General features: G+C 41.7%; 1 protein-coding gene across 1 annotated transcript; it reads left to right on the top strand.

Annotated features, from left to right (window-relative positions):
- The first annotated feature begins 1,766 nt into the window (after positions 1-1,766).
- LOC119736256 (tripartite motif-containing protein 3-like) lies at positions 1,767-13,032 on the top strand. The gene is made up of 6 exons (XM_038210300.1): positions 1,767-2,063; positions 6,400-6,479; positions 8,036-8,290; positions 8,723-8,914; positions 10,672-11,550; positions 12,297-13,032. Exons 2-6 carry the CDS (start codon positions 6,425-6,427, stop codon positions 12,920-12,922), a joined length of 2,007 nt encoding a protein of 668 aa, XP_038066228.1. The 5' UTR covers positions 1,767-2,063; positions 6,400-6,424; the 3' UTR covers positions 12,923-13,032.
- Positions 13,033-14,019: the final 987 nt, after the last annotated feature.

Raw genomic sequence — 14,019 nt, forward strand, 5'->3', positions numbered from 1 at the left:
CCGCCATGCCCCGTGGACAGGTTTTTTTTCACAGGAAACAGCCGCGAGACACTTTCTGACGAACTCGGCCGCACTCGGGTTTCGTTGGGCTTAGACTGGTAACAGGTTTGTTTTTCCTTTTCCGGTTACCCTTTTTCGTTTTTGTTTTGGCAAAGAAAACGTTGTCTTAGTTTTTAGTTGTTTGTGTTTCAGAGAAACAAAATGAAACAGATATGAGTGTGCTGCGTTTATTTACATAATGTTAACTGTATACAAAGAAAAACAATTGACGATGTTGTTTTATACGCATCAAAAACGGAATGCTGTAACTCGATGCGTTGTCTCTTTTTCTGAACACAGACTCTAAAACAGTGTACAGTACATGGTTTGCTTTTCCTTTTATTTCTTTTTAAAATTAAAAAACGGTAACTGGTAAAGGGTTTGCTTCTTCTTTTTTCTTTTTAAAATTAAAAAATGGTTAACTGGCAAATGGTTTTCTTTTTGTCTTTCTTTTCAAAATTTCAAAAGCAAAAACGGGTAAAGGGTTTGCTTTTTCCTTTTTTGGTTCAAAAATTTCAAAACAAAAACTGGTAAAGGGGTTGCTTTTTCTTTTTTCTTTTCAAAAATTCAAAAACGGAAATTAGTAAAGGGTTGGCTTTTCTTTTTTCTTTTCAAAACTTCAAAAACAAAAACTGGTTAAGGGTTTGCTTTTTCATTTTCCTGTTTAAAAATTCAAAACCAAAAATTGGAAAAGGGTTTGCTTTTTCATTTTTCTTTTCAAAAATTCAAAAACGGAAATTAGTAAAGGGTTGGCTTTTTCATTTTTCTGTTCAAAAATCAAAACCAAAAATTGGAAAAGGGTTTGCTTTTTCATTTTTCCGTTCAAAAATTCCAAACCAAAAAATGAAAAAGGGTTTGCTTTTTCATTTTTCTGTTCAAAAATTCCAAAACAAAAACTGGTTAAGGGTTTGCTTTTTCATTTTCCTGTTTAAAAATTCCAAACCAAAAAATGGAAATGGGTTTGCTTCTTCATTTTTCTGTTCAAAAATCCAAAACCAAAAATTAAAAAAGGGTTTGCTTTTTCATTTTTCTGTCCAAAAATTCCAAACCAAAAATTGGAAAAGGGTTTGCTTTTTCATTTTTCCGTTCAAAAATTCCAAACCAAAAAATGAAAAAGGGTTTGCTTTTTCATTTTTCTGTTTAAAAATTCCAAACCAAAAATTGGAATAGGGTTTGCTTTTTCATTTTTCGGTTCAAAAATTCCAAACCAAAAAATGGAAATGGGTTTGCTTCTTCATTTTTCTGTTCAAAAATCCAAAACCAAAAATTAAAAAAGGGTTTGCTTTTTCATTTTTCTGTCCAAAAATTCCAAACCAAAAATTGGAAAAGGGTTTGCTTTTTCATTTTTCTGTTCATAAATCTAAAACCAAAAATTGGAAAAGGGTTTGTGTTTTCATTTTTCTGTTTACAATTTCAAAAATGGTAAAAGGTAAAACACTTTTGTTTTTCTGTTTTCGTTTTTTAGACGCATAAACGGAAACTGGTAAACGATGTCCCTTTTCTGTTTCTTTACCAAGATTGTAATAGGGTAAACGGTACAGGGTTCGTTTTTCATTTTTCTTTTGACAATTTTCAAACGGTAACTGATTGGACGGTATGTACACGGACCGTAAAGTGCATCAAAGTACATGTAGGCCTACAGCCCCTAAAACCGGATACAAACGTGACGTTTTATTTGTCCTGAATGGTTTCCTGTGTTGCACGCGGTAGCTTGCGTCCCAGTTGGTGATCAGTGACCTTAGCACTATAAAGAGGCAACACACGGAAACGAACCGGTGCCGGTAGCCATGTTTACTAGGACTGGTTCACAATTCTGACTTTCTGTTGTTGGGTTTTTCTCAGTTAGTCATATTTTGGCGTTGTGGTCAGGATAAAAAAGGACAATTGTCCTTTCATCTGAAGACCCCTTCAAACTGCACACGTATACTGTTGGATCTGTTTTCCTACATTGATGGTTTGAGCATGATTGGAGCTGAGGGAGTCCAGTAGCTAGTCTTCAGTGGACTGCCTATAGGGCCTAAACGGTAAGTTCGAATACTGTTAATGCCGGCGAATAAGGTATCTTACTTATGTGACCTTTAGTATTATTAGAGTCAGTAATAAAGGGGAAGAGGACTCGGCTTCTCAGTTCTCATGTGGTGATTTATTCTCACACTCACTGAAAGATGAAAATACGGGAAAGGGAAGCTCAGTTTTAAGACAAGGTGTTTCCTCGGCTCCAGTTAGCATAGGAATCCACTTAAAATATTTACAAAATTACAATCATGAATAGGAATCTTAACACTAAGCCAAATAATTAATATAGTAAATGATCAACAACACTAGTTCAATGTACTAGATTGGAAAGATGGCGGCAATTTCCCGCCAAAATCGGTTATAGTGATAAAATATCGGTCATTTTTTTGGGTGATATTATCGGTTGGTGATACGTTATCCGTTGGGTATCAGTTGTAACAAATACCCATTGCTTTTCTCGATTCACTGGAGAAAACACGACAATAAAAAGGTTTCTATTCAGCGTCACCGGTCAATATCGTAAGCTTTATATAAAAGTCTTCAAATGGGTGATATTTGCCTTATCTCGGATTTACTAATCTATTTTGAAATCACACTTTATAAAAACACAACAGCCCAATACATGTAAAGAGTTAGTCCGAAAATTTGAGACTCTCAATACTGCGTATGAGAGTCCCAAAACTTAAGGTATCCATATCCTGCATTAATTAGCCGAATGGTGAGTGAAAAAACCTCAGTAGTAATTTTGCACGTTTTTATGCACTCACGGTCCCAGTCTGGTAAAGAGTTTACTATAATATTCAGGGGCAGATCCAGAGTGGGACTTAGAGTGCAGAAGACATGCAAAATAAATTCAGGCTAACTTTACTCAGTCTTTAGCCGACGAAATTCTCCACAATTTTCATGAGGCAAAGACAAGGTCCTCAGTTTTTCACCAGCCAAGTTTGAAGTGTCAATTCAATGTTTTAAGGAGACTTTTCTTCAATATTATGCCCCCGAGAGTGAAGCCAAGTGATTTCAATTGGAGGCCTAAGACCAGTGTGGTACATGTCCAACTATTGGAAAAGACTGCTCTTCAGTAATCTGGTGGCAGTAGTGGCGTAGTAACGGGGGGGGGGGCACAACCCCCATGAAACCTTGTCGCCCCCCACTGAGATTTCGAGTTTCTAAAAAAATTATCATTGATCTACATGACGCCCCCCATGAAATGTTCCAGCCCCCCCAGCGGCCCCCCCCCCCCCCCACTGAAAAATTCCTGGCTACGCCACTGGCCCCGGTTGACCATGCACACCATGGCTCGAACTGTAGAGTGATTCGGTACACTCGCTGGCCCCGTCCAGCTGTTGCTTCCCCGTCACTGTAGCGGTCCGCTCCCGCTTCAGTCCGGCCGTCTCTGCGAAGCGATAGCTCGTACCGTGCCCACTCGGTTCAGCTAGAATCTTTGGCTTACTTGGTTCCCCGAGTTAGTGTTGTGAGACTCCGACACCGGTGTTGAAACCAAGGAAAAGCCTGACGTTGGAGGAATCCCCGCAAAGTTAAATAAACCAGTAAAGTCACTGTGTGAAAGCTCTGTTTCCCGCCAAATTCGTTATCATAGATAATAAGGTTGATTCTAATATAAAGTTAATGAACTAATAGGGAATGCAACAATAATTTCAGGAATGAATTGCAGGGCAGCTCCGTCGCACAGCCTTTAACGTGTCACCACTTGAAACTTAGAACTGATAGACACATGGATTACATGATACGAGAACTGTTCGATTGCCTCATTGATGTTCTCCGAAAATAATGTTGAAAATAACATCTCGTGGATTCCCACAAAACTCCTCACAATAAGGCCAGTTTTAACACTATTTCTCGTTGTGGGTCTGAAAATGAAAATTGTCGGTTTGTGTATTATGAATATGATCAAGTGAAATTATTTATGCAGTATTTTGCCCATTTCCCTCAAAATTGCATATTGTAATATTGTACATTTTTATCAATTTGCTAGAATATGTGATACCTCACCAACAAGTATCTTTTAACGAAATTCAATCAGAATATTTGCTGTGGGGGGCGACAGCCCCCCCCCCCCCCCATGAAACCTTGTCGCCCCCAGTCGCCCCCCCCCCCCCAGCGCCCCCCCCCCCACAGAAAAATTCCTGGCTACGCCACTGGGTGGCAGATAAGGCAAAATAAAAATATAGTTCTGCTTCCGATTACATGCCTTTCAAAAATAGGGTCGGTTGGTCGGAATTTGTTTTTATTTTTTTGCCATTTTTTTTTATGCAGATTTAATGGGGTATTCAATTATATGCGAAGTTTTTAGCCTGAACTATTTCCATTGCACTACGAAAGCTATACACGAAATGGCAACAAAGAGTGAATAAAAACTACCTTTTAATTATTGTAAATAAATTTACGTTCGATAATTTCGGAAAATAATGGAAAATTCAGGTCGTTCGCACCATATGCACAACGCTAGTCAAGACGCGGGGAGCTGGCCAAAACTCCGAGGTGTGTGATGCGTGCGTGTGTAGCGGCCCACCATGGGCCGACAGACCTGTTTTTAAGGTCAAAAATTTTGGGAAACACGCGGCGTGTACACTGATCTCTATATAAAGACTGGATAGCTAATAAAGAGCCGCACAATGTACGAATTTGACGCCATATTGGTGAGACCGGCTGGTGATCTACAAAGGACAAGTTGCCGTCTTTATAGACAGCTTGATTTCTTTTGTAACGTCGCGGCTCACTTGACTTATATTTTGGCCACCACCACTGACCAACTGACCAAGGTTTACTACAATTTTTCTAACGTAGTGGTTACTTTTATAATGCCGCAAATCACTTTTTCGGCGTTTTTGAAATAATAATCACTACGGAAATGTGTTCCTTTTAGAACATCATAATATGTGTACGTGACCAAAATGCGCGTCAACTGTTGATACAACGGGCGCGTATTTACGCGTAGAACGTTCGTATTATACGCGGCCATCTTCGTGAGACCGGGGGCGAATTGGTCAATATGCAAAGTCTACTGTGTGAATGTTGTATGCATATCCGCTATCCAGTCTTTATATAGAGATCAGTGGGCGTGTATCACTCCAAATACGAGTAGTGCGATCTCAAAATGAACTCTTGAACACAGAAAATACATACACAGACAAGCTAGATCAATTCTGTAAATTAACTTGCAAAAATGTTCTTTCTCCATCGGTGTTTTCTTGGCATTTTTACGATGTCGAATCCGACCAGTTGACAGTGGCCTGCACTGCTAGCGTGCTATCGGTCGCATAGCTATGGACTGGTTACCGCATTTTCATCATGTCTTCGAAATTGGCCCCTGCGCGGCGCGGCGGGAACCAGTCGTCGCCACGTGATTATAGTCGCCGTGACATCGCATTGCGAAGTAGCTATATCGCGAAGCGAATTTGTAAAAATAACGGAGGTTTCTTTTGAAAGAAAGCGAATGTAAGTAAGAAAACAAATAAATACAAGCATTTTTTTATGCAAAAGGGTTGTTGAGAGGTATTTTGTGAAGACAGAAAAGACAACAAAATTTTATTTTTATTTATTCAATCTTTTTTTTTTTTTTTTTTAATTGCCGATAAATTTTTTTAGGGTCGCTGCCTAAAAATAGGGTCGGTCGGGTAACCGGAAGCAGAACTATTCTTTTTTTTGGCCTAATACATTAACCGTTGGAAAGTTACCCGATAACACCTCAAAATCAGCATTTGGTTTGGTTTCTCACCACAAAGATGAGGGGGGGGGGGGTGATCCAAAGGCCTCTGTCACAAAAGTGTGGGGGATATATAAGTTTTTTTCATTCAGGTTTGTAATTCCTTGGAATTTCCCATCGAATTTCACAGGAAATAACTTTGCAGCAAACCGCTATATTCAAGGTTTGGATTAATACATTTGAATAGCGACCTCTATTGACAACGAAGTCTGATAGTATTTTTGACAGCTTATCACATGGAGCTGCATCAGTAATATAAATCGAACGCTCACAAAATATAAATATTTATCAATATAAAACATAATGATCAATACAAAAGAACAAGTAATTTTCACAATAGACCTAATCATCTATTGTATACTCTCTAAAACTGTGTTTTAGCAATTAAACACAATTTTGCTATTCGTTTGTGAACATGTTTAAAAGCTGAACATTATGTGTCCAATTCTTACGTCATTGTTCAATGGCTAAACACTATCCATCCTTACGCTAAACATGTTTAGTATTTAAACATGTTTACAAACTGATAGCAAGAAAGTGTTAAATTCGTTTAAAATCTAACCATTCAATTAATGTAAATAAACGGAGGATAATGTAAATATATTTTCTTAATTACCTAGGAGTGGCCCGGTCTACGTGTATACTATGACGGACATCAATGAAGCAAAGACGTCAGGCACAGGAAAGCTAAACATGGATGGTAAAGTGGCGTTTATCAATACCAATTTACTTTTCCAAGACGACTAGAAACCCCGTTTTCTTAACCCTGCGCAGCGTTTACAAGAAACTTTTATCCGAAGTCGCCAACTGCGTACCAATGGGACGCAGGTACTTCCCCCACTACGCAAGACCCTATCCATGTCAAAACAACAAAAAGCCACGTGCCAGACAGTGTCCAGGCATTTGCCAGACAGGGCACTTAAAAGATAATTGACTGGTGGCTGCGGTTTGCGGCTATGAAGGGAGATGGCTGTGTCAAGTTACAGGTGTTTGTATATGTTTCAATGAGACTTGGCAGGAGGCCTGGTCCCAAGGTTGTTGACACCGCTCGGGTGAAACCCTGGCTGCAAAGTTCATTGAACCAGCTGATTTGGCATGGGTTGAATGAGGATTAGATGGAAGGTGAACGTCATTGGCCCTCATTTTATTTTTCAAAAACTTCGGTCACATGCGTACCCGGGGTACGCAGGTCACTCCGCGCAGGGTTAAATACCCCAACTATGCATAGTTTTATCAGTGTATTATTGTACCAACTCCTCTTACACGCAATGACCCCGAATAATCCAAGCATGTTCTGTTACAAGAAGCCAATAGAGCATGAAAGGTGACCTCAAAAACCTGCGAGATTTTACGAGAATACAGCACATCTGGACACCATGCACAGGATGCACAACGTCCTATTTGATGGAAAACCGTGGACAACGGAAGTTGCAATTAAAAAAGGGTTTTAAGTGTTTTTCCCCCTCCCCCCAATCAATAAGAGCATTGTCAACAAGCAGAGTGCTCTAAGATTTTTTGATTCTGGTACTCATTGTTTTTCCTGTTACGCTAACAGAATAAGTTCTGGTGACGTTTAGTAGTTAGTTTTTTTACACTCTAAAATGTCCCGGGTCAGACTTGACCCGGAAAAGGGTCTTGTGGAGCCTGACCCTTTTCCGGGTCAAAAATGGCACTTTTCTGGGTCAAAAAAGTGTCATTTTTGATCAGGAAAAATGTCATATTTGACCTGGAAAATGGTCAGGCTCCACAATGACCCTCTTCCGGGTCAAGTCTGACCCGGGACTTTTTAGAGTGTATCGGTAGCTCACGTTACGAGAAGAACCTGCATTTGAAAGTTTCCTCATACCGTGCACTGATGGACAAATCTTTCTAGTGCCCTTACATCATTAGGGTGAAAGTCATATGTGTACAATCATTTGAGTTATTACATAATATTAAAATCTCTGGAGGCACATATTACGTCACAGTAGTTCACGTTACAGTTCGTATAAACCCCCTCTTTGGTACAAATTAAAACATGGAAAAGTAATTTAAAAAAAACACCTCTTTTCGCATACAATATGAACCTGTCTATCTGCCTTAAAAACAAAAACAGTAGCATTTGCCTTTTTGCATGCAAAAACAAGGTGCCAAAATGACTGCTTACACAATTCATGAGTTTTAGCAACCCCCCACCCCCCCCAAAAAAAACACCTCAGGTTTTTTGACAAAAAGTACACAGAAAATCACAAGTAATTTTGTTGTATTTCTTTCAAGGTATACAAGATCTGACTTTACGGGAGTTGTCCCAGGAGCTCAGCTATGAGTGGGAGGCCCTGGCGTCGTTCCTTGGGATGAAAGTGGCCGAGACGTCGGTCCTTAAGATGGACTTTCCCGGCCAAACAGAGAACCAAGTCTTCAACATGCTGATTAGATGGAGACAAAAACAAGAACCGACTGTGGACCAAGTGGCAGTGCTGAGTGCAGCCTTGATAAAGGCTAAAAGAACGGATTTGGCTGTTAAACTTCAAGGTACACGAATTCGGCAACGTATTACTGTACGTACGTGCGCAAGCCCCTTCAATGGAAAAAAAACCTACTGCGCACGCTATTGTACAATGCAACTGCCCCTTGGCAGATAATCTTAATATAAATGGCGCAATTTCGCCAACCCAATATAGAAGCCTCTTTGTCGGGGTTGCAGACGCCCGAAATAGAGAAAAAGTATTGATCTTCGTGTTTCAAATGAAAGAACTTAAATTTGGTGGAAGAAAATTAATGGAATGAGCAACACGGACAGTACATAAAAAAACCCGAATCCCTGTCGTCATATTACGTCCATTATTAAATACAACTCTAATTATTAAGAATACAAACAGCAAGAAAAGATTATAGAGGTTCACTCTCACACTCTTGGCTCATATAGCCTAAACCAATGTGTGTAATAATTGTTTCGCAATACAGGTCCTCGAAGTTCCAATATAACAAGTCAGCCGCAGGGTGCCGTTGGACAAAATGTGGAACACACCAGCCACTCGACAAGCGACGAAAAATCGACAGGCTCCAAACCTCTACCAGATCAACACTCACTCCTCCCTGGACGTTCTCATGAAAGCTCCAATGGACAACAGGAGGTTTCTGGTTTGTCGGAAAAAGGTAAAAAACTTCGTGAGGCAGTGTCAGTTTTCTTAAATGTGATTCAAACATCTGACGGGATCGTATAAGGAGGAATGGGGTTCACACATTCATATTGCAGGTCCTAATCGACAGCCGATTCTTTGAAAAAGATGTTCGGAAGATTCCAGTTAAAGTCGATGACTTTTTGAAGATAATTAAGGCGGTTGCCGATATGTGTCTAATTGTAGGCCTACATCCGTCGATTATGAACTCATCTTTTAATCATTGAAATCACCTCCTATTTCAACTCGGAAAAGTACAATTGAATAATAGATAGAAACAAACATTGGAACCATCTATGAATATACAGGGTGAGTAAAAAAAAGCGGAACTCAAACCCCCAAAATTGTATTTCATATTAAAAAAATATATGTAGCACCAAAATAATAATGAATGGAAAGCCAATTTCATAAGCTACTTTTAGATGAAAAAATACTGAAATTGCTCAATCCGTTCAAAGAATATCACCATTTAAACGCAATGATCCTAAAACCTGTTTCGTCCCAAAAAGCAATTTATTGTGTATTCTTACTTTCTTACTGTTTGGAACAACACAGAAAATGACACAGAATACTTGTTTCAACAACTGTCAACTAATGTAGTACACAATTTCTTTTATATATAAACAACCCTGGTTAGGCAAAAATATGATTTACAACATCCAATTTTTTTTTAAACGACAGGCCCTCAAAAGGACTTTGTTGAATATTTTCAACTTTTAATCTGAGGTTTTATTGCTGGTGATGTGTGAAGACAATTATTGTGGCGACGATTCTTGAAATCGTATTTTTGGACGAACGAGGTTTTAGGGTCATTGTGCTCAAATGGTGATATGCTTTGAACGGATTAAGCAATTTCGGAATTTTTTTCATCTGAAAGTAGCCTATGAAATTGGCTTTCCAGTCATTATTATTTTTGGTACTACATATTTTTTCTTAAATATGAAATATAATTTTGGGGGTTTTGGTTCCGCTTTTTTGACTCACCCTGTATAAGTGTGCTCGTTTAAACATGCAGTATCACTATTATTTTATTACGCAGACTTTTCATGAAATATGTATCCTGAGATCAGTTTCAGGTGGAATATTGGATCTTAAAGGCATATCATTATGATTATTCGCATTTATCCCGAAGTAACCTACCAAATATTACACAAAGCTTACTTGGATATCGTATAGACCGCTTGCAGATGCGTTCGATAATCGACGCGCGAAGGCGCGCGACGCCATGTTGTGGGACAAGCGTATACCTATCTATGCACATTTTGTCCCATAACATGGCGTCGCGCACCTTCGCGCGTCAATTATCGATCGCGTCTGCAAGCGGTCTATTGGTACTGAAACACCCCGTGACAGTATTCTGTCCGGCTTGCTGTCATTTAGAAGAAATCAAGAAATGTAGGCCTAGGTGATTTCCAAAGATAAGTATAATAATCGACGGATTTTTGTAAATAGATAGTGCTTTTGACGAAATCGTGTTTGGTGATGAAAAGGCTGAGCGTGGTTTTCACTGTTTTCTCGAGAAGTGTAATATCCCTTGTGCTGAAACTTCAACCGATTAGGTTTGAACATTCTTTTTTGGATTTTGAGTGGTATTGTATTGGAAACGAACAAACTGCATGAAAAGCAAATGATCCTATATGTCTTTAATTCATAGCCCGAGCAAGACCAGCCTGAATCCCCTCAGAAATAATGCATTTGTTTTTATGCATATCAATTTATTTTCTCCTATCTCAGGAACTGATAAATTGACGGCGAATACCGTTAACACAGAGCACCGCGAAGCCGCAGAAAACAGACGACCGAAGGAGGCATATTGTAGCTGCTCAAAGCATAAGGGAGAGACAGTGAAATTCATGTGCATTACATGCCAAGAAGTAATCTGCTCGCAGTGTGCCGATAAAGAACACTGCAAACCACGACATCACTGCCTGAGCTGTGAAACGGCCTCTGAAAAGTACAGGCTGTTGCTGGCGAATAAAATACCTGTCCTGGACGAACAGGTCAAGGAGATCAAGAACTTCTTGAAAGAGGCATCTCAGGTAAGGACGGATTTCGAAAATAAATTTTTCAAGACTGTGAAGGAAGTGCAAGAAAGAGCTGCCAGTGTGATCGCGGAGGTGAAAGCCGAGGAGAACCGGCTGATTGAGGAAGCAAAGAAGCTGGAGCAAAATCGAAGCAAGACGTTCCACGATCAGGAGAAGCGAGCGACCGTGCTCCTAGGCACCAGGCAACACGCACTGGAGACGGCCAGCGACGTGGCCAAGGTAGGACCCCACCCCGAGTTCCTCTCGCAGTATCTGATGGTCAGCAACGTCATCGACATGGTGAACGGCCAGCACTGCCCGAAGGGGGATCCCAGGCTGTCATATCTGAGCTTCACCGCGAGTGCAGTGGACGGTGTCGGAATAAGTCTGGGTCGGCTGGAGCTGGGAGGCCGGTGGGTGATGCGGCGCGAATTCGGCAGCAAGGGGAGTGGGCCGGGAGAGTTCCAGTTAGCCAAGGGAATCGCCGCTCGTCAAGCCGGTGAGATCGAGGTCGCGGATTACATCAACAAACGAGTTGTGGTACTCAGCACTGAGGGCGAGGTTTTGAGGACGATTCCCACCCAAGGAGGTTTGTATTTCGTTAGTGTATTCATGTTTCTGCTGGTGATTTAGGGGGGACCTGCCTGTAGTCCTCATTGTACCAGAGTTGAATAACTCACTGATTGTCACTTGTGACTTGCATGCGCCTCCCTTTGTCCCCAAAATGAAGTGGGATTACCCCATAACAACAATGAACGGGCTGAGTCAGGTCCATTGTGAAGGCCACATGCATAAAAAGATCAGCATGCTGGATAGTGACTGAATCAAACAATCACAATTTTGTTCATTCTGGGACCAGCTTTTAAAATACTTGGCTTACCTTATCTTCTTTTCCTGATATGGTGCAACCAACAACAGATCACAATTACTTACTTAGAAAAGTTGCAATTAGCCATCCAAATTATTTGCCGCCTGCATTTCATTTGCAAAACTTGGTGAAAGAGTTAAACAGACCCTAGCGCTTGTAGATAATGCAATGAGTAAGAGCGAAAAGTTCTCAGGTGCTCACTTCTCCATTTTATAGCAAACACATGCGCGAATGCTTGGTACAGGTAGAAAGCCTATTGTATGTAAGTTCACCACAGAATTGACGGAAAGGCACATTGTTCCTGGTGTCATGATGATTCCTGTTTGCATCTCGAACCATTACGATACAGCCCTCATCAGAGGAACTTTGGCAATATGATTATTTCTTTTGAAGAAACAGTTTGCGAAACCTCACCATGATAGACACTGTGGTGATTGTGCACGATTCTTATTTTTTTATGCCGTCAGTTCCCCGCGACATCGCAGCTCTTCGCACTCATCTTGCGGTCGTAGACGACGCCAACCACGTGCAGCTGTACGGAAGGTACAACTTTATGACGGCCTCCGTGGTCGGCAAGAAGCGTTGCGACTTCCGCAGCGTGGCGGTGAAGACGGATGGTACCGTGGTAGTGGGTGACGTCAACAGGAGCATCCTCACGGAGCACTTCCGCAACGACGGCGCCCCCAAGCGCACCGTCTCGCTCAAGATCAAGCCGTACTTTATCGCCGTGGACGTGGGCACCCACAGTCCTGCTGCTCAACGTGAGAGGGTTGTGGTCAGCAGCGGTTTTCAGAAGGAGGTTCACGTGGTGGATAGCTGCAGCGAGGCTGTGCTCGCCGTCATCAAGCCGCAGATCGACGGCCAGCCTGTGTACCAGTGCACAGGCGTGTGCTGCGACAGCGGGGGGATCTTTGTGGCAGTGTCCGGCGACGAGCGGGACCAGGGACACGTGCACCAGTATGATGCAGACGGTGCATTCCGCGCGTGTATCGCCCAGGGTTTGCACAGCCCACAGGGGATCACCTTCACTGCTGACGGGCACCAGTTGGCTGTGGCCGACACCTACTCGGTGAAAATTTTCCATAAAGTCTGATGCCACAGCATTCCGAGGGCGGACTTAAGGATGGTCGGGATGGCTAATCGCCACTATCTAAACCGATTTGTGTTAAGGGCCTGTCACATTATATGCGATCTCATAGGAGACCTTACGGCGACCAAAAATATTTCATAAATTTAACAATCGCAGCGAGGACGCAAGAAGATGAAAACTTTCGGTCTCAAAGAAGCTCAAGCTACGCTCATACTGTGCTCTTCCCGCGCTTACAATGCGCTCAACTCGCTCTCTATGCGCCCCTGTCAAGCTCAATTACTCGATCTAGTCGCTGCCGCTGCGCTGTCACTGTGCTCACACTACGCTTTGCTCGCTGTTGATACGTCCTAGTAGCATGCGTCGCACTCTATATTCGGTATATTCGACAAAAATACGCTCATGTGACGTCACTTGCGCTGTATAAATACCAAGACAAAACGGTCAATACACAGTCCAGTTTCAAAATGATTCTACAAGTTCATCGCAGTCGAGTTACTTTCTCATGGAGACTACATCGACTGCCTTGCGCCTAGGCTGCCTCAATGCCACTTCAATGTCGCACCATTCACGCTCCCACAGCGCCCGAGATGCGTCATTACGACGTCCTGGCCAGGGCGCAGAGGTGTTGCGATTGTTTTGAGCATGTTCAAAGACCTTGGTGCTCATCGGGGACCATTAAGTCCCTCTGGCGCCCATCTGGCGACCTATGTAGTTGTCGCTGCGATCTAGTAGTTGGTGTTGCGCCCCAGCTATTTTTCAAGGATGCAGTGAGAGCGCATATAAGATCGCAGACAGTGTGACAGGGCCTTTAACAAATTGAAATTCAAAATTTCCAAAAGTTCCCCGAAACCCGAATGACGTTTTCACTCAACTATGATACATTGCTACCGTCAACTAGGAAAGAGAGGCCCTCTTAACGGAGACTTGAATCAAATCAGAATTGCTTTAAGTCGGTATTTTAAAAAATAACTAAACAAAAAATCACAGAGAAATCACTTAGTTTACATCTTTCAAGAAGCACGACAGGGTACACTTCAGCACGCGTTTCAATTAGTGCCGAATAGCAATGCGCGCACACTGTATGTACATTGTACAACGCG

Source organism: Patiria miniata, unplaced genomic scaffold (genome assembly GCF_015706575.1).
Source record: "Patiria miniata isolate m_02_andy unplaced genomic scaffold, ASM1570657v1 HiC_scaffold_29, whole genome shotgun sequence".
NCBI lineage: Eukaryota > Metazoa > Echinodermata > Asteroidea > Valvatida > Asterinidae > Patiria > Patiria miniata.